This window comes from Amphibalanus amphitrite, unplaced genomic scaffold (genome assembly GCF_019059575.1).
Source record: "Amphibalanus amphitrite isolate SeventyFive unplaced genomic scaffold, NRLGWU_Aamphi_draft 001461F_arrow, whole genome shotgun sequence".
Classification (NCBI taxonomy): domain Eukaryota; kingdom Metazoa; phylum Arthropoda; class Thecostraca; order Balanomorpha; family Balanidae; genus Amphibalanus; species Amphibalanus amphitrite.
The window spans coordinates 139,799-158,796 of NW_024882954.1; the positions used below are offsets into that span (position 1 = coordinate 139,799).

At 46.6% G+C, this 18,998-nt stretch overlaps 1 protein-coding gene across 1 annotated transcript; it reads left to right on the forward strand.

The window, feature by feature from the left end:
• Positions 1–10,040: 10,040 nt before the first annotated feature.
• Positions 10,041–18,468, forward strand: LOC122373222 (GATOR complex protein WDR24-like; the record flags this gene model as incomplete). The annotated part of the gene is made up of 4 exons (XM_043351069.1): positions 10,041–10,627; positions 15,379–15,429; positions 16,248–16,394; positions 17,196–18,468. Coding segments are annotated over exons 2-4 (1,469 nt in total), but the record flags the coding sequence as incomplete, so codon positions are not given.
• Between the last annotated feature and the right edge of the window lie 530 nt (positions 18,469–18,998).

Here is an 18,998-nt window from a genome sequence, read left to right on the forward strand (position 1 = left end):
GGCGTATGTCGGCTCGCATTAGCCGCGCGTTTGCAGTCTTTTCGTGGTTTTAAGCGTTCAACCATGGGATATGATGTTGCTCCCATGCATTAGGGTGGGTGTCAAGGTCACCGGAAGGTCAGGTCAGGTCATTGACCTTTGATGACCGCGGTTCACTTTTTTGAGTTTTACATGTTTCTAGGCTAGTTTTTAAAGCTGAATTCGAATTTAGCAACCATATGAACATTTACGAAGTAGTTTTGGCACCTTCATAACATGTTACGAGGCTGTCAGAGGCGGTTGCCACCTACTACGAATACCCTTACTGGTTGACTTGACCTAACCTGACCTGACCCGGCCTAAATGCATGAAGACATCATCTGTGATCAAAACTAACATGATATTCGTGATCAGCACCCCCAAAAACCTCATAGCAGCCACGCTTTACGACTTTCTAACAGGTTCCGATTTTCCCGACTTTTGGGTCATTGACCGGACCTGGAAGGTCAACCGATGATCTAGGACCTTAACCGTCGCATGTGTGCGGCGTTTGCCAGCTTCTAATGTGTAGGGGAGGGGGGGGGGGTTGGTTGGACCCCCCCTTGCCGTTTGGCTCCTGATCGAGCTAGAGCTTCGCGGAAAAAACGAGCGTGTTGCCCGTGACGAGAGGAAGCCGATGATACCCAATTTTAAGGTCCTAGGTCATTGGTTGTCCTTCCAGGTCAGGTCAATGACCCAAGGTCGGGAAAATCGGGACCTGTTAGAAAGTCGTAAAGTGTGGCTGCCAAGGGTTTTTTCGGGGTGCTGATCACGAATATCGTGTTAGTTTTTATCACAGATGATGTCTTTAAGCATTTAGACCAGGTCGGGTCAGGTCAGGTCAGGTCAACCAGTAGGCGTCGTGACGGGTATTCGTATTACGTGTCAACCGCCTCTGACAGCTTCGTAACATGTTACGAAGTCACCAAAACTACTTCGTAAATGTTCAAATGGTTGCTAAATTCGAATTCAGCTCCAAAAACTAGCCTAGAAACATGTAAAACTCGAAAAAGTGAACCGAGGTCACCAAAGGTCAATGACCTGGCCTGACCTTCAGGTGACCTTGACACCCATCCTAATGCATGGAAGCAACATCAAATCACATATTTGAACGTTTGAAACCACGGAAAGCCTGCAAACGCGCGGCTAATGCGAGCCGACATACGCGGAATCGCGATTCCGGCCAAACATGGTCTCGGAAAAGAGGTCACAGGTCAAAGGTCATTGGGCTCAGGGTCATGAAATTTTCAGGGAAGGTGTAACTTGATCAATGTGAGGGTACTGAAAGTTTCGTCGCGATCAGCCGCTTTTTACGCGAGTTATTCGCGAAAAACCATGGGGGGGGGGTCAATCCGACCCCCCTACACATGCGAGGGTTAAAATTTGGTATCATCGGCTTCCTCTCGTCGCGGGCAACACGCTCGTTTTTTCCGCGAAGCTCTAGCTCGATCAGGGGCGAAACGGCAAGGGGGGGGTCCAACGGACCCCACCCCCCCTATACGTTCGCGGCTGGAAAAACACCAATACGGGCGAGGATTAAAAACTATAAACGGACTTGGAATATTAACAATAGTTCGCAGCAAGATAACTAACGGGTTGATGCTGATAAGCAACGGAATGTTCGACACTGCGCAGGAGGAATGCGCAAATAGATATCTGCCAATGATTTAAATCTTTAAAATGTAGCTTAACCCGCGCCCCGCTGGGGAGGGGGGCAGAATCTGCCCCCTTCCGTTTTTCGTCAATAACTTCTAAACGCGTTATGCCAGCGACGTCAAACTTTGCGTAGGTACTTTATGATACATCAATTTAACGCGTTCCCTGAAAATTTTAGCAAAATCCGTAAGATTTTTTTTGAGAAAATGACGTTTAAGTGATGTCATGTCCGTCATTTTCGCCTAAAAACGGCAAAAATTCAAAGGCCGCTAACATCTTCATTTTTAAAGGAATCAATACGTAACAAAAAAGGTTATACGTGATTCTACTTTGCGTATCAAATGGTTATCTCGTTTTTTGAAAATTTTGGATTTTGACCCTTTTTTCTAAAAAAACTGATTTATTTTTTGGGAAATAATTATAAAATCCACAATTTTGAGTGTATCGAAAAACCTGAATATGTATATGTCAGAGAAGTGATCTATGTGCACCTTCATACCAATTTTTAGAAGAATCGGCTCGAAAATGTGGGAGTTATTCAAATTTTCATGACGTTACGACTCACGACACACAATGTTTTCGAAAAATGATTTTTTTGGAAATTCTAGACCTCGTACGGAAACAAAATAGCACTATTCGATTCGCATGAAAGACTGCATCAGATAGACACCTTTTTAGGTCTGAACAACCAACTTTAAAATTTGACCTCACTTGACCTGACCTTGACCTGACCTCGACCTGAAGCTCATCCAGATGTGGTCCATATCACTTATTGAGTGTGTCTATTGAATTCTATGAATATAATGACCTATAAAACATGTGTCTTACATGCCCTTTTATATATTTCGTTTTTGTTTACCTGACCTGACCTTGACCTTGACCTTTGCATGAAATTGTATGCAACGAATATTGTCTTGGTAGCCTAAGAACATGTTTTGGGCAATCAGTCTCAGTCCATTTTTCGGCAACTTCGGTGCAAGGCCGACGCTGCAGAAACTTGCATTTTGTACCTTTGACCTGACCTTGACCTGACCTCTGACCTACTCAAGGAAAAAAATTATCTCTTAAGATCCGCCTTGTTGAGAGCTTTCGATTGCCATTTTGCGACCATCGGTTCGGAAGTTACACAGGGGGGGGGGGGCAGAATCTGCCCCCCCCCCCCAGCAGGGTGCGTATGGCTGAATAGCCCAGCGGGGCGCGGATTAAATTTGATAGTATATTATTCCAATACGAGTTTGATTTTATTTTGAATATTTTATATGCCAAAGTAGCATCTAGACACATGAAGGCAATGACAATAAAAATAAGAAAAATAATAGGTCCAACATTAATCCCGATTAAAGCGGCTCAGCTTCTTTCGGAAACAATATTTATTCATTGAGCGTATAAAACATAGGTACCTATCCTCTAAAAGGGTAAAACACGTTTTCGTCACACGAATAAAGCAGACGGGAGGTAACTAGGTCACTGGCGGATCCAAGGGGGAGGGGGGAGGGGGCAACCGGGCCAAAGCCAGGGCTAGGGGCGGCCAAAACCTGATTTGCCCCCCTTTCCAAATCAAACTCGCCCTTTAAAATTTCCTCAGGAATGCAATCCACAAAAAATGACGACATGCATGCAAGATAAGTCAATAAATCCTCACTTCCGATCCCATTTAATCCAAGTATGTATATGAAAAGCGGGAGATTTTGTCATTAATAACCTTCGGAGACCTGACCTATTGGCCGGCTTTGGCCCCACCCTTTGAAAATGGCTGGAGCCGCCAGTGAACTAGGTTGAGAATGGTGGTGCGGTTGTAATGCTCACTTCACACAAGCACATCACATAGAGCAGTCGGTGTAAACAGTGGCACCGGTCAGCTGTTGGCACCGGCGGCTGCAGACCAGCACCGCTCGGACCACGGAGAGGGGCGGGGACGGGCGGCTGAGATGGTACCGGACAACAGGACAGGGTGATTGGCTCTGACCCTCGGGGAGCCGGCGAGGCGACCTGGGGCGCTGGTGAGGTGACCTCGGGGCGGCGCACGGGGCCTGAGTGAGTCGGTCTGGGTGTTCGGCGCGTGAACGGCGTGTGCGCTGGGTGTGCGGCACCGTCCTAGGTCAGGTGTATCCCGGGTCAGGGCACCCAAGAGTCGTCTTAGCTCAAGTGTGGAGTGGAGCTGGACTAATACCAAGTGACGGGAAAGGCGCGACATTGAACGGTAGCGAGCCTTCTCATTATCATCATCATCATCAGTGGCGTAGCCAGAAATCGGCGAAAGGGGGGGCCATGGTAGCAGCGACTGCAGTCAGAGGCGACCGAACACTTAAATACGTTCTGGATTTTTTTCTCCACAAATCACCATAAATTCAATGTCTATAGTGCGCGCAGCCCCTACTTGTGGACATGGGTGGCTGCATGAGTGCCAGATGGATGAGGCGTGAGACTGTCCCATATAGTGGCACTAAGGTAAAAAATGTCCTCGGCGAGCCTTCTGAGCGTGCTAGTAGCCGGTTATTTTCATTATCCATAAGTCATAACACATTATTCCACAACACAACCTCTTCCTGCGTGTGTGAGGGAGGCGGTCACAGCGTTTCGCCATCGAGTCACTGAGCTTAAACTCGTTCCCCGGGTCTTGCCATCGAGGCTCGGGTGCGGGGTCTCCGCTCAGACAGGGGTGCGACCAGTCGGCTCCGGCTAACCTCGCCATCGAGGCGCCGGAGTATCGGCTGATCTGTCCGATTACAGTGGTCTCGCCATCGAAAGGCTGGAATCGGGCAGCGGCTGGCGTCTTCCTCGCCATCCATACCTACCCAAACTCCTGCAGTCTTTGCCGATCATCTGGCTAAATTGGTGTAGCGGGAGCTTTATAGAAACCCGTCCCCGAGTAAGCCGTTGGCAGTTTCCAAAGTGGGGCATTCCACGATAGATCGTACCAGGCCCGTCACCCTCATCTCTCAGATTTTAATGAAAATCGGTCCCAGAAGTAATCATAGGCCCCAAAGACGCCTGGCAAAATATCAGACTTCTCAGATCAAAACTTTTTGAGTTATATTGCATTACATTTTTTTAACTTCGGTATGTAACGGTGAGTTTGATGGCCTATAACTCAAGAACGGGTTAAGCAACCAACAAAAAGTAAACAACACTAAGCTTGCGATGAATCAAAAATTAATATTACTATTTAAAAATTCCAAAGAAAAAATTTCATTGTTGAGCAAAAACCTTAATCTTTTTTCATTTGCCTTTAATGACTTTTGGAATAAACATTTTTTCACATTTTTATTTTTTCAAAATAAACTTCATGTCATTGCAAATCGACATGTAAAAAATTAGAAAGGTGTTCTTTCTATAAGTTCCTCATTTTCCCGCAAACAAAATGGGTTTCGGAGGGGTTGATACGACCCCAGCACGCCGTTTCGCTTCTAATAGAGCTAGAGCCTCGCGGAAAAAAACGAGCGTGTGTGCCGTTACAAGTCACAGCGATTGGTACCCGATTTTAAGGTCTCAGGTCAACCGGTAGCGTCTGAGGTCATGTCACGTGACTGAAGTTACGGGTTCGGTTTTTAGTAAATAACTTCGCAAAAAATGGCCGCAGAGCCGCGATTTTGGCATCATTGTGTTCGCCTAGCTCAGGTGCATCGAATGGTATACTTTTTGCTATGGTGAGGTCAACTTAAGTAGTTGACCTCGGGTCAAGGTCAGGTTAGAGCCCCTCAGGTCACAAAGCTGGGCAAAGGGTATCATATGGCATATCATTCGATTCGGAAGGTCTTCCCGAGTCCATTGGTGGTTTTCCCGACTCTCTAGCTCCATTTGATCGGGAGTTATTGACGAAAAACTCGTACGACCCTAGTGACGTCAGTTAACAATGCAAAAGTAAAGCATTGGACTTTGCAAGGAGTGCATGAAATCACGATACCATGTACCTGGGATAGTTTTAGATCATTCTCGGCGCCAAAATAACAGTTTTTATATTTTCCCATTGATTTATAACAGTGATGTCACGTGACCGACCTGACCTCATGTAACCTTGAAAAATTCCCAGATATACAAGTTGTGAGACCTCTGGAGGACACCATGTATGCGTCCTGTAACTTTCATCTCGGACAGCTATGGTCATTGGCGTCCAAATCTAAGTCAGAACCAAACAGCCTTTTTCACCCTCGCGCTTATAAGAAAGATGGTTGGATGAACCCTCTTTTCACTTTTTTTCAGATGACTCAGACTTAAATTGAAATTTCAGTAACCCGTGATGTCACTAGGCAGCTTTACCACGCCATTTATAAGCTCCCCTCCCGAAATCACTATTCGAAACCGTTATCGTGACGTAAAATAAATACATTTATAGAAAGAACACCTTCCTAATTTTTTGCATACTTCTTAACAATGAGCCACATATTTTTTTAAAGAAATCAAAATTCAAAAAAATTTGGTCCCAAAGTCCAAAAAAATACAAATGAAAGAAAACTCGATATGTCATATATCAAAAATAGCGTATTTTTCGAACTTTCAAAATTACACATTAATCTCTGTTTCATTGCAAGTTCAATGTTATATAACATTTGGCATTTGAATAATCCGTCTTGGAGTTACAGCCCGCCAAACTTAGCGCTGCAAAGCAAGATCAAAAAAATGTTATACACCATAACTCAAAAAATACTTATCTGATAAGCCTGAAATTGTTACAGGTGGATTCAGAGCCCCTGATTACCCCTGAGACCAATTCTCGTCAGATTCTGAGAGATGAGGGTGTCAAATTGGAAAAAAAGTGGTACGATCTATCGTGGAATGCCCCAAGTAGTTTAAATGGGCAAAAGTTGACATTTGATGACCTCTGGTGACCTGACCTTTGAGCTGACCTAAAAATGACTGAAGTATTACCGTCATTATTTTTGACGCTCTTTCGAACGCCGCCTACCGCGTAATGCTACGTGGCCCAGGAGCCGAGTTAGAAGGGGGGGGGGGGGGGTTCAGATATCCCCCGGCCCAGTACGGTTGGCGCCGAGCACCTGCCCGGCGCGGGTTAAGTATGCAGTTTTCATCTATCTTAACCCATAAACCCGCGCTGGGCCGGTGCTCTGAGATTCCGCGCCGGGCCGGGGGGGGGGGGGGTCTGAACACCCACCTTCTAACTCGGCTCCTGAGCCACGTAGCGACACGCAGTAAGCGGCAATCGAAAGAACGTCCAAAATTAGGACGAAAACACTTCGGCCATTTTTTTTGGTCAGGTCAAAGGTCAGTTCACCAAGAGGTCACCAAAGGTAAAATGTTGACCGTCATCTACTGTAGCTCTGACACGGTGACAAATTTGCAAAAAAAGTGACTTCAGGTTGGGTCATTCAAAGTGACCTGTGACCTGATCTTAAAAGTTAGGAGGTTCAAACTTGCACACCATGTGTAAAATTGATGACAGAATAGTCATACCAAATTTCGCGGCGTTACGCGCTGCGGTTTTCCCGCTATTCACGAAAAAACTCAGGGGGGGGGGGGGGCGGATAACCGTCCCCCCGTCGGTGCGCGGGTTAAACCATGTCTCAGCGACGCGCTGTGGCGATAGAAACAGTATATGGCACGTTGTGACGTCATAGAACCAGTTCATGGCGCGTTGTGACGTCATAAAACCAGTTAACCCATATATGCATGAATTAATTTTTTGTTGAGTATTTGTATGAAACTGTCTAGCATTGTTAAACAACATGTTACTAAGCTGCTGACATCAACTGTTTTGTTGTTACATTTAGTGCTTGCCTGATATGCTCGTTCAAAGTGACGTACAAAAATGTACGTCTATGCCAGGTGTCAACAAGACAATTGTGACGTCTGCCGCCGCCGTCCTAAAATAATACATCCGACATCCCTAATACAATGCTAACGTCTTTCGTACTTCAGAAGCGATGTATGAGGGATGGGTTGGGGTGGGGATGGGGTTGTGGAGGGGGTAGTGTGACGTCATGTCATCGTTAACCTGGGCGAGGGGAATAACTTGTGTTGTATGGTCAAATATGATGTATGATATGTTGTGTTGCATTAGAGACCCTTGGAAATGGTAGTTATAATTCATACGTTGAATTAGGAAATAGATGTAGATCATGTATGATGAAAATAAGGAAATTTGCAAAACACAACTCAATTATGTCAACTTTTACCGTCTATTGAAAACTTGTCTTATGTACATAATAGTCAACATAGTAGATCTATAAAAAGAGCACGTTGTCAATGGCGATCAGGAGGCGTTCTGCTGCTGGCCACCGACGAGGTGACCCTGTGCTCCCCTGTGGCAGTCACAGTCCGGCGCCCGGCGCGCTCCATGCTGACTACCTGACTGCAGAGCTTCTTGAGGAGACAGAAGATGTAGCCGTTCCGCTGGGGGCCTTCGCCCAGGACGTCTGCCTCGTCCACGCAGCTGACGCGTCGGTCGTCGTAATGGCACCACCTGTCCCGTCCCACACTGTACACGTCAGACACTGCCCCGAGCGCGTGGCCCCGCTGTAATGACTAAAGACGGCCATCAGCCGGACGTAAAGTCGCCGGCATGGTCAACGGAGCAGAGCGACTGGTCGCCCGCGACTTAGAACTCGGAGAGGTGCGTCTGTCCAGGGGCGTCGGCCGGCTCTTCCTTCCCCAGTGACGGCATGATGGCCTCTTGGAACTCGTGATCCTCGACCACGTCCATCCAGCGGATAACAGCCGCACTGCAGCCGTTGTTGGCAGTCGTAAATGCTTCGATGGTCTGATTGGACTTCTTCTTGAAGGCGTTGATGTCGGAGAACTTGTTCGCCTTCAGAAGGCGATTCCCTCACATGGTACCCGTGCCATGGAACTGGCGCTTCTGGATCTCTGCTGCAAAACCGATCATCAGGGTCAAGCTTGGTGCTGCTTTGGAATTGACATACATCCATAATCATCCCGAACCGGTTGAGCGGGTGGGTGCGACCAGTTACGGGCCCAGTTACGTCTTTACGGCTCAGTTACGTCAGTTACGGCTCAGACCAGTTACGTCAGGCGGGCTGGGTCAGCATTCTCTTCGTCGCTAGAGTCTTCGTTTGTGTCGACGCGAACTTCCGGCGGCTCTAGGACGACGACCGTGACATCGGCGACTCGACTTCGCTCCTCGATGCCATCCAGAACAGGGTTGCGGAGTCGGAGTTGGAGTCGAAGTCGGTCGGAGTCGACAATTCTGACCGGAGTCGGAGTCGGAGTCGATTTTGGAAACCGGAGACGGAGTCGGAGTCAGAATCACCGACAAACCCATCGACTCCGCTGACCTGGCAGGGCTGCTGAGTCGGGAGTCGGAGTTGGAGTCGGTCGGAGTCGATAGTTCTACCCGGAGTCGGAGTCGGAGTCGGAGTCGGAGTCACTGAAAATCCATCGACTCCCGCAGCCCTGATCCAGAACATCGTTGAGGCTCACATTTGCCATCAAACCAAAGCATAAACGTGTTTGATGTTTGGGAAACAAAATGTAACGGATATGCATAGACGTACATTATTGTACGTGCGTTTTTGTGAAACGTACTATTTTTGGATTCGCTTGGTAAGCAAAATTAGCATTATAATGACACCACTCATGAAGTTAGGGTCATGCTTGAGCAGATTGCTGGCAACGAAAGCTAGTCCGGGAAAAGCACTTAACTATAATTAAGAACACTTGGCTCACCCTGGGTCGAGCGTCTGAACGGGTGAAAATCTTCCCGTTGCGACATCAACAAACCGAATGTCTCAAACTCAACACTGAATGCATTGGAACCGTGTTTTTTGGTGTTCACCTGACGGCTAACAATGTAAATGATTTAGAACGACCGCGTTTGATGGCTCATTAGCTCTATTTCTATAAAGATGGCACACATTGGTCAACTCAAATTGACGTACATTTATGTACGTCTATGCATATATGGGTTAATGGCACGTAGTGACGTCTCAGAACCAGTTCATGGCACGTTGTGACGTCTCAGAACCAGTTCATGGCACGTAGTGACGTCATAGAACCAGTTAATGGCACGTTGTGACGTCAAAGACACAGTATATGGCACGTTGTGACGTCTCAGAACCAGTTCATGGCACGTTGTGACGTCATAGAACCAGTTAATGGCACGTTGTGACGTCTCAAAACCAGTTCATGGCACGTAGTGACGTCATAGAACCAGTCAATGGCACGTTGTGACGTCATAGACACAGTATATGGCACGTTGTGACGTCTCAGAACCAGTTCATGGCACGTTGTGACGTCATAGAACCAGTTCATGGCACGTTGTGACGTCTCAGAACTAGCATGTGGCACGTTGGTTAAGTCATGAGAGCAGTCGCGTTGTGACGGCATACGACCAGTGTCGCGCTGTGACGCCATAAGACCAGTGTCGCGTTGTGACGTCATAAGACCGTTGGCGCACTGTCGGAGCGCTATCAGCACTGGCGCATGCTATCAGCGGTGTGCTGATATCAGCGCTATCAGCGGTGTGCTGATATCAGCGCTATCAGCAGCGCTGTCGGTGTCTGTCAGGACCCGTCCACCCGGACTGGGAACGACAACGGCATCGGTGAGGACCAGGGAAACAGGGACCAGAAGGTCAGAGGACTGGAGGACTGGAGGACTGGTAGACCAGAGGACCAGTGGATAAAGTGACCACAAGAGGATCGGAGGATCAGTGGATCTTGGAACCAGAGGACTGGGTGACCAGAGGACAGCTGGACCAGAAGACCAGAAGACCACCAGGGGACCAGAGGATCGGTTCATCGGTGGACAGTTCGACCAACAAAGGGTGAACCGACTTATCGGCGGACCAACGGACCAAAGGAAGGACTCGAGGACGGACGGATCAACGTACCAAAGAGCAAACGGTCAACCAGATCAACAGATCAAGGACGGACGGACGGACGGACGGACGGACGGACGGACGGGCGGGCGGACGGACGGACGTTTGAACTGAAACCTGCTGCGATAGTCATCCTCTGCCGAGCCGGCAATATTCCAGGTGAGCTGCAGTTTCATGCTGAGTGCTTATGGCTAGCTGAAAAAGTGGTTTCTTTGTGTTTTAAAGCTGTTTTTGTGTAAACTTAGCAGGGTCTGTGTGTTCAGTGACACCGGTTTTGTGTAGACTTAGCAGGGTCTGTGTGTTCAGCGGTTTTGTGTAGACTTAGCAGGGTCTGTGTGTTCAGTGACACCGGTTTAGTGTAGACTTAGCAGGGTCTGTGTGTTCAGCGGTTTTGTGTAGACTTAGCAGGGTCGTGTTCAGTGATACCGGTTTTGTGTAGACTTAGCAGGGTCTGTGTGTTCAGTGACACCGGGTTTGTGTAGAGTTAGCAGGGTCTGTGTGTTCAGTGACACCGGTTTTGTGTAGACTTAGCAGGGTCTGTGTGTCCAGTGACACCGGTTTTGTGTAGACTTAGCAGGGTCGTGTTCAGTGATACCGGTTTTGTGTAGACTTAGCAGGGTCTGTGTGTTCAGTGACACCGGGTTTGTGTAGACTTAGCAGGGTCTCTGTGTTCAGCGACACCGGTTTTTGTAGACTTAGCAGGGTCTGTGTGTTCAGTGACACCGGTTTTGTTAGACTTAGCAGGGTCTGTGTGTCCAGTGACACTGGTTTTGTGTAGACTTAGCAGGGTCTGTGTGTTCAGTGACACCGGTTTTTGTAGACTTAGCAGGGTCTGTGTGTTCAGCGGTTTTGTGTAGACTTAGCAGGGTCTGTGTGTTCAGTGACACCTAGAGTAAAATGAAATTTCATTTTACTCTCGGTGTCCCATTTATATTTTAATTTTATATTTATATCTATATTTATATTATATTTATATAACATTATATTATTACACCTATTCTTTTATATAAAATGGGTCTGGTGCAGTGACTTATATATGTTACAGGCAATGTGTGGAATCAGGCATTCTATAGAATGCCTGACCGACCAGGCATTCTATAGAATTCCTAGGTATTCTATAGAATGCCTGACCCACCAGGGATTCTATAGAATCCCTAGGCATTCTAAAGAATGCCTGATTTTCAGGCATTATATAGAATGCCTACGAAATACACGAATCTTTCCAACATATAAGTGTATGTTGTATAAGATTATGAGCACAGACCGACATGTAACATTATTATTTTCTGCCAGGCTACCTTGCGTTCAGCTATTTATGTTCATTCAGTCAAATGCTCATTCAGTCAAATTTTCCGGTCAGGTATTCAATCTGACCTTATTAGGTCAAATTGTATCAGGATTTCATTCTGAGAGTACAGAGTATTTATCTTAACGCTAGAAAGACGATGGTGGTAATGTCAATATCGGAAACGCCTTTGGTAAAAAAAAAAAAAATACACAGAAAAAATTGACATATCGTCCATTTTTGGAGGTGTTTGCCTTCTAAGGAATTGATCTAAGGTCAAACTGGAGAAAACGGCTACGAGCCAAAAATGGACAAAAATTGGGCTGACCTAAAAATGGCTTAGCTATTTGTTTTAGAAATGGCACCCTTTCGAACATTGCCAAAGAAGAACTGAAGTAAAATTTCATAATTTTGAGTCTTTGACGACCTTTCGAATACCGCATGGCCCAGAAGTCAAGCTGGAAGGGGAAATCGAACAACACCTAATCCGGCTCTTGTTACGGCCGGGCCACCGCCCAGACGTGGAATAAGGAACCATTTATTCAGGTTATTCCCTGACATTACGGTGTAGGTTGAGCTGTCCATGTATGCATATTGAGAGTCGTTACACGAAGTGCTTATGACGACATAAAATGTGACCTTTGGTGTATTTTTCACCTTCATTTCAAACATCAGAACAAAGCCATCGTCATTCCCAATCACTTTCGATTCAAGCCTACGGTCCACCCTCCCAGCCAACACTCTTCTAATGCAGCTTCGTATCTGTAGCAGCATAATCCTCCGAGGGTAACCGTTTAAGCGACTGGCTGGCCTGTGACTCTCCCGCGTGCCTTGCACCGTGGCTCTCCCGTGCCAACGGAATTGGATCAGCTGCTGCTTGCGGCGCACCATTTGGTGGTCGGCATAGCCCAATACCTCCCTCGCTTCCTCTCAGCTCATTGCCCTGAAATGGTGTATGGTGACGACCGGCCTAGGCCAACAATGAAAATTAGGTAAACAAATAGCATTACTGCCACTGACCCCTAATTTTCGAAGTGTGTTTCGGACAATCAAAATACTTAGGCATTCTATAGAATGCCTGGGACCTTAATTAAGCCAGGCATTCTATAGAATACCTAGGGATTCTATAGAATGCCTGGTCGGTCAGGCATTCTATAGAATGCCTAGGCATTCTATAGAATGCCTGATTCCACACATTGCCTGTAACATATATATCGTGAAGCTGCAGCTGTGTTGATTGCTAAGTAACCCATGTATCGTAGGCCTGTATCGTAGAACTACGGTCGTGTTGATAACTAGATAATGCCGATCGTCAAGACTTGATAGTCAGTGACAATGCACTGCCATTTACCCATTAATGCCCTTGCCGTAGAGAGCAGTCATACCAGGTTTGTTTACGATAGCTCACGTAGTTAACCCGCGCATGACTAGGGGGGCCTACAGAGCCCCCCCCTCCCGTTTTTCAGCAATATGTTCTAAACCGTTTGATGGATCAACACGAAACTTGCGGTACCCTCAGAGGCATCAATTTGACACCTTTTGTTAAAAATTCCACTTTCTAGCTACCATAGTTTGGCCGGAAATGACGTCATAGTGACGTCATGTCGGCCGATTTTAATGCAAAATACTGAATTACGGCAAACGCTCTCAGGAGCTCAGTTTTAAAGCTAGATCCTTTTTTTTTGCATGAGTGGACTACAAATACACGTAGCTATCAAACTGCTATCTCGAATTTTCGAAATTTTGAAAATGTTGAAAAATATGTATATACAATTACAAAAAAATATATTTTTTGATTTTTTCAAAAGTTTTTAACTTTTCGCAAAAACCGTAATATATCTGATAGAACACACACTGATGAACTACCTTTGCAAGTTTTATCCCAATGTCTTCAAAAATAGCCAAGTTATTCGCATTATTGTCAAAATTTTACAATTTTATGTTTTTCCAAGTCCATTTTTCAGTACGTTTATGACATCGTACAGCAATATAACTGGTACCATCGTGTTTCTGAGCTCAAACTGCATCTGATGGGCACCGTTTCTGTTGAAAAATTTCATTTTCAAAATTTGACCTTTTCTGACCTGAAAGTGACCTGACCTCCTGTAAATTCAGCTGACAATGACCTCAAATGACACAGACGACACTATTTTCGAAATCTACGAGTAAAATGGACCATAAAGCATGCGTCACGTGACCGATAGGGTGAAGTCGTATAAGAGTACGCACTTAGTGGATTTCTTGCTCTCATTTATTTAATATTTGAAAGAAAGAAATTGCAAATAGGGAATATTAAAGTTCATTGAATTAGCCATCAACCCATGGGGCAACGATCCTTCAGCGTAAATGGAAGTGGTCTAAAACTGACATTTTCTGAACCGCTGCAGTTGCGTACTCTTACCATATGGGGTGTGTAAGAGTACGCACGCCAGGCGGGTGGAGTACGCAAGCATATGAACACACACGTATGCAGCTTGTACTGTCCAAATGCTTAACTTCAAACTCAGAAGGCATTTAAGTTAATTCTAGTATCCAAAAAGAAAAACATAAAATAAATCTTTCAAGTCTATAAATCAGGAAATAATCATGTCGTGTGTTTCTTAAAAAAATGCACAATCAAAAGGGAGAAGAACTCGTATTTGGAAGAATTTCAGGTACGGATCTGTATCACAGTGCTCCATTGATGATATACCTACAAAACAAACGTCATTGAGCGATAGATTAATAATTTTATTTTTCTGTATATTCGATTTAATGTATAATTCTGCGTACTCTTACCCTCCTGAACAGTGCGTCCTCTTACCGTACATGCAATTCGCGCACAAAACAACCCCGAAACGTTGTGCAAAACTTCGCAAACAGAATATTGCACTGCACAGTATTTCCCCAGATAACCTCACAAGTTTCCCACAACAATCACGGAAATGTACCTTATCTCAACTGCCAAGTATCAAAATTATTGTACCATACCATAATAATATCATGACGCTCGAAAATAATATTCATCGCCTTAAACTCAACAGCGTCGCCGCTCAACGCCCACGTTCCGTTGGTGACAAGCACGCACTGGCGGCTTCATGTCACTTCATGAACTCGACAAACCCGCGTTGCTAAGCAACCGAAACAGCTGATGCGTACTCTTATCTCCCGCGTACTCTTACCCGCCCTTACCCTACATGATACACAATTTTGGTGACCTAGGATGACCTGGCCTTGACCTGAAAAATTAGAAGTAAAAGTTCGGTACCCTCAGGGTATCTAAGGCATCCGTAAAGGAGTGCGTAAACCAGAAATGAGCCTGATCGGAGCGGCGGTCCGGTGGTCAGAGCCTAATTGTGAACTAGCAAAATTGCCGATAATGTTTACTGACCTGACCTGTGACGTCATCGGTGACCTCGAGGTCAATGAAAATAGGTTTCGCTCGACGGTTTTTCCAGGGCTATCAGACGCCGCTTGAATTCTACGATCGGCCCAGTAGTTTCGGAGATAGGAGGGGGGCTCTGGAGAGCCCCCCCCCGTCACTCGCGTTATGGAAAATACCCCAGTCATGCGCGGGTTAAAATCTCCCTTGGTTTTATGTGTCAGTGTATATTTCATTCCTACTTATGGCTGAGTTTTATTTCAGATATGCGTGCCGTTGCAAGTTTGTGTCCATGGGCGCTCTCGCTGATATTCGGTAAGCATACCTTATGTAAGAGTTCATCAAATAATCGTATACAGACGATCACATAGTTCCTAAATTCTACTGTCCTACCCACAGATAGGCAGCTTACTGGGAGAAGAGCATGGTTTATTTATCCTAGACGTAATTTTAGTTGCGGAACCCAATGAGCTTTTAAGGAGGTTAATAGTGGATGGAAATTGTCATTTTTTGTCCATGGCAAATACGAATTTGTTGAAGTTCTTTTTGCTAAAAATTCCATACATTACGAGCATAGGGACGCAAACAAACTCAGAATAGGATAATTTGCAGTTGAGATGAAAAATTAAGGCGCTCTCTTTTTTTAGTGTTTAACCCCATAAAGCCACAAAAGTAAATGTGTCCAACATGATCGCAAAACAAACGATTCCATTTACTCAAGGGCCTAGCGTCCAAGAATAACAGAAATAACAGATTTTGTATTGCACACGGTCCTTTTGTTTTTTGCTTTAGCAAAAGTTCGCGAGCATTTCTTTTCAAATGGTACCTATCATTCAGCTTTTAAAAATCGTTTTAGTTAGATCATCGAACATCGATCGTTTTATCTTTCATCTATCATACCTTGACTTTAAGATACAATTAAAGTCATCATCTTTTTACAAGCTATCGAATGAATGCCCAAACTTGTTCCCAATGTTTCCCATCAGTGTCCCATGCAAAGAGTTCTATCTAATCGATATCAGCTGATGTACGCATTACTTTCTCTCTTCTCATGCCCTTTTAAATGATACATATACTGCAAATCACCTGAGAGTTTCTGCACTGCCTGACCGCCCCGCTGCAATGCTTTCCAGTGACGTCATGTGTGGTGGTGACGTCACTGGAGGCCGCCGAGCCGTCTGAGGCGGCGTCTGCTCCGTACAGACACGCCGCCGACCACGCCCTGGTGCAGGCTGCGGGCGTCGAGACCGGGCACTACGCAGAGCTGCTGGTCACAAACGGTGAGCAACCAGTGGTGATGGTGATGGTGATGGTGGTGATGGTGGTGGTGGTAGGATGACGTCAGCAACGCCCTTGATGGTCATTGGTGGATCCAGAATGGCGACATTGCCCGCTGTGGTGGCGTGGTGGCGAAATTGCTTGTTCGACGTCTAAAAACTGTACGATGCCACTGCATTGTATTTGCTGTGTGACTCAAAGAAGGCAATTTTCAAGGAAATGATGTTTGTTTGCTTTCATAACGAAGACAACGGTAAATGTTCATGATTTGCAGCTGCTGCAATGCCGGCGTCACTTAGGGAGAAGAGGGATTTTTTTACGAAAAAGTATGCACTTGCCAGCATTTTTCCATTTGCTTTTGTCGCAGACAAAAGTATGGAAGTATGCGCTTCTTACAACCGGGAGAATTCAAGTGATGTCTTTCATACCGTCACTGTGTTACCAGCTGATGACGTCACTGTGTTTCCAGCTGAAGGAGCAGATGTCGAGTGCTCAACTGTACTTGTTTTTGCGTTACGAGTTGCCATCCCTGCTTCTGTAGTCACTCGATCTTGTGAAATGCAAATGAACGGTGAATAGATGAAAAAACGTCACAGGTCGGCAAGTATCTCACCAATGGGTGAATTTCCAAAGCTCCTCTGATGCAGCCTGTCTAGAAGCCAAAAATCAGCGCATTGGCAAATGGTAAAAGAATGCCACTGCGATTATGTTTGGTTTCAAATCATTTTAAATCTGAAGCGAGGTGAAACTCGTACTGCCTACCAGATCAGACAGCGAATGACGCTCCTCGGTCTACATTTCAGACACACCGCTCGCTGTGAAGCCCAGGAGGGACCTCTACTCTGGGAGTGAGGACGCCCAGTCCTCCGACACACCTGACAGTGGGAAGCTCCCTCTCCCCGGCGATAGTGCTGAACAGTCGCCTCCTTCTGATGGAGCTACCAACACTGCTTCCACCAGCCGATCACCAGCCGTGACAGAAACCGAATCGTCCGACGAAGACGCTGTAGATCCGCGAAATGTATCTTCTGAGGCGTCCTCAGATGTTCCTGAGACACTCCCGGAGAATCAGACTCCTTCTGAGAAAACCCAGCCAGCAGAGCCTGATGACAACACGACATCAGTGGACGCCACATCCACCCTACCAGTTCTAGAGGAGGTAGAACAAGATGACGTAGAATCGCCTATCGAGCCAGAAGACGCACCAAAAGCAAAAGGAAAAGCTGCCTCCCCTCTAGTGACCTCCCCTGGTAATTCTGCAGTGGACTTGCCCAAAGTCACCTCACTGACTTCAAGCCGAGACGACTCCGCGGTTGCGGACTCGTCCTCACCACCGCAAGAGGCCTCCCCTCCAGAGAGCCCCGCAGTGGACTCGTCCGAGCGAACAGCACCAAATATCCCTACTCCTGACACAGTCGCTGAAGAAAAGGAAGGGAGTGTCCCGACAGAACCGCACGACAGCACATCCGACGAAACAGACGTCAACAACAACAACAACAACAAAAACAAAAACAACAACAACAACAACAACAACAACAACAACAACAACAACAACTTAAACGACAACGATGACAGCAGCGAAAACAGAAATGACAAGAGCAACGAAAACAACAACAGTGACAACGCTGATCATAATGAAAACAGCAGCAACGAACCCGACGCCATCGCCGACAAGAAGATCACCAAGGAGGGCGCCGCGGGCGGGGACGACTCCGCCGACAAGAAGATCACCAAGGAGGGCGCCGCGGGCGGGGACGACTCCGCCGCTGCCACGAGCAGCTCGGCGGAGGACCCGGGTGACTCGGCGGAGGACCCGGGTGACTCGGGGGAGGACTCGGGTGACTCGGCGGAGGACTCTGGTGCCGAGCGGCGGACTCCGGCGGACTCCGCCCCGGGAGTCGGCCGGAGTCCGGCTCGGACGGTGAACGGCACGGTGCTGGAGGCGGGGCCCGGCCCGTGGGACTCGCCGGCCGATCGAGCCCGGAGGAGAAACGTCACGACGTTCGCGCTCGTCATGTGCGGGATCGTCGGGGCGACGTTCGTCATCCTTGTCGGAATGTGGATTAACAGAATGAGGTGAGGATGAGGTTGGGGTCAACAGGATCAGGTGATGGTAAAAGGATCAGGTGATGGTAACAGGATCAGGTGATGGTAACAGGATCAGGTAAGAGTTAATAGGATCAGGTGAGGTTTAACAAAATAAAGAGAGGATCAACATGATCAGGTAAGAGCTAACAGGATCAGGTGAGGATTGACAAGTTCAGGTGAGGCTTAACAGGATCAAGTGATGATTGGGGTAAAAGGATCATACGAATAATCATGTTACAACAAAGTCAGGTGAGGGATGGGGATTAATAGAAGCAGGTGAGGAATGGGGTAAAGAGTCTAGTAAGGAATGGGGAATAATTAGCAACAGCATCAAGTGAGGAATGGGGTGACAGGATCAGATGAGAAATGGTGGATGAGTAACAGATTCTGGTAATGAATTGGAGAAAAACTAACAAGAGCAGTTAAATGGGGAAACAGGTATCACAATCCAATGGGAAGTGGATAAATGCGTTAAGGCCAAAGGGGTCCAGTAAGAAGTGGAGATAGGTTAACAGTCA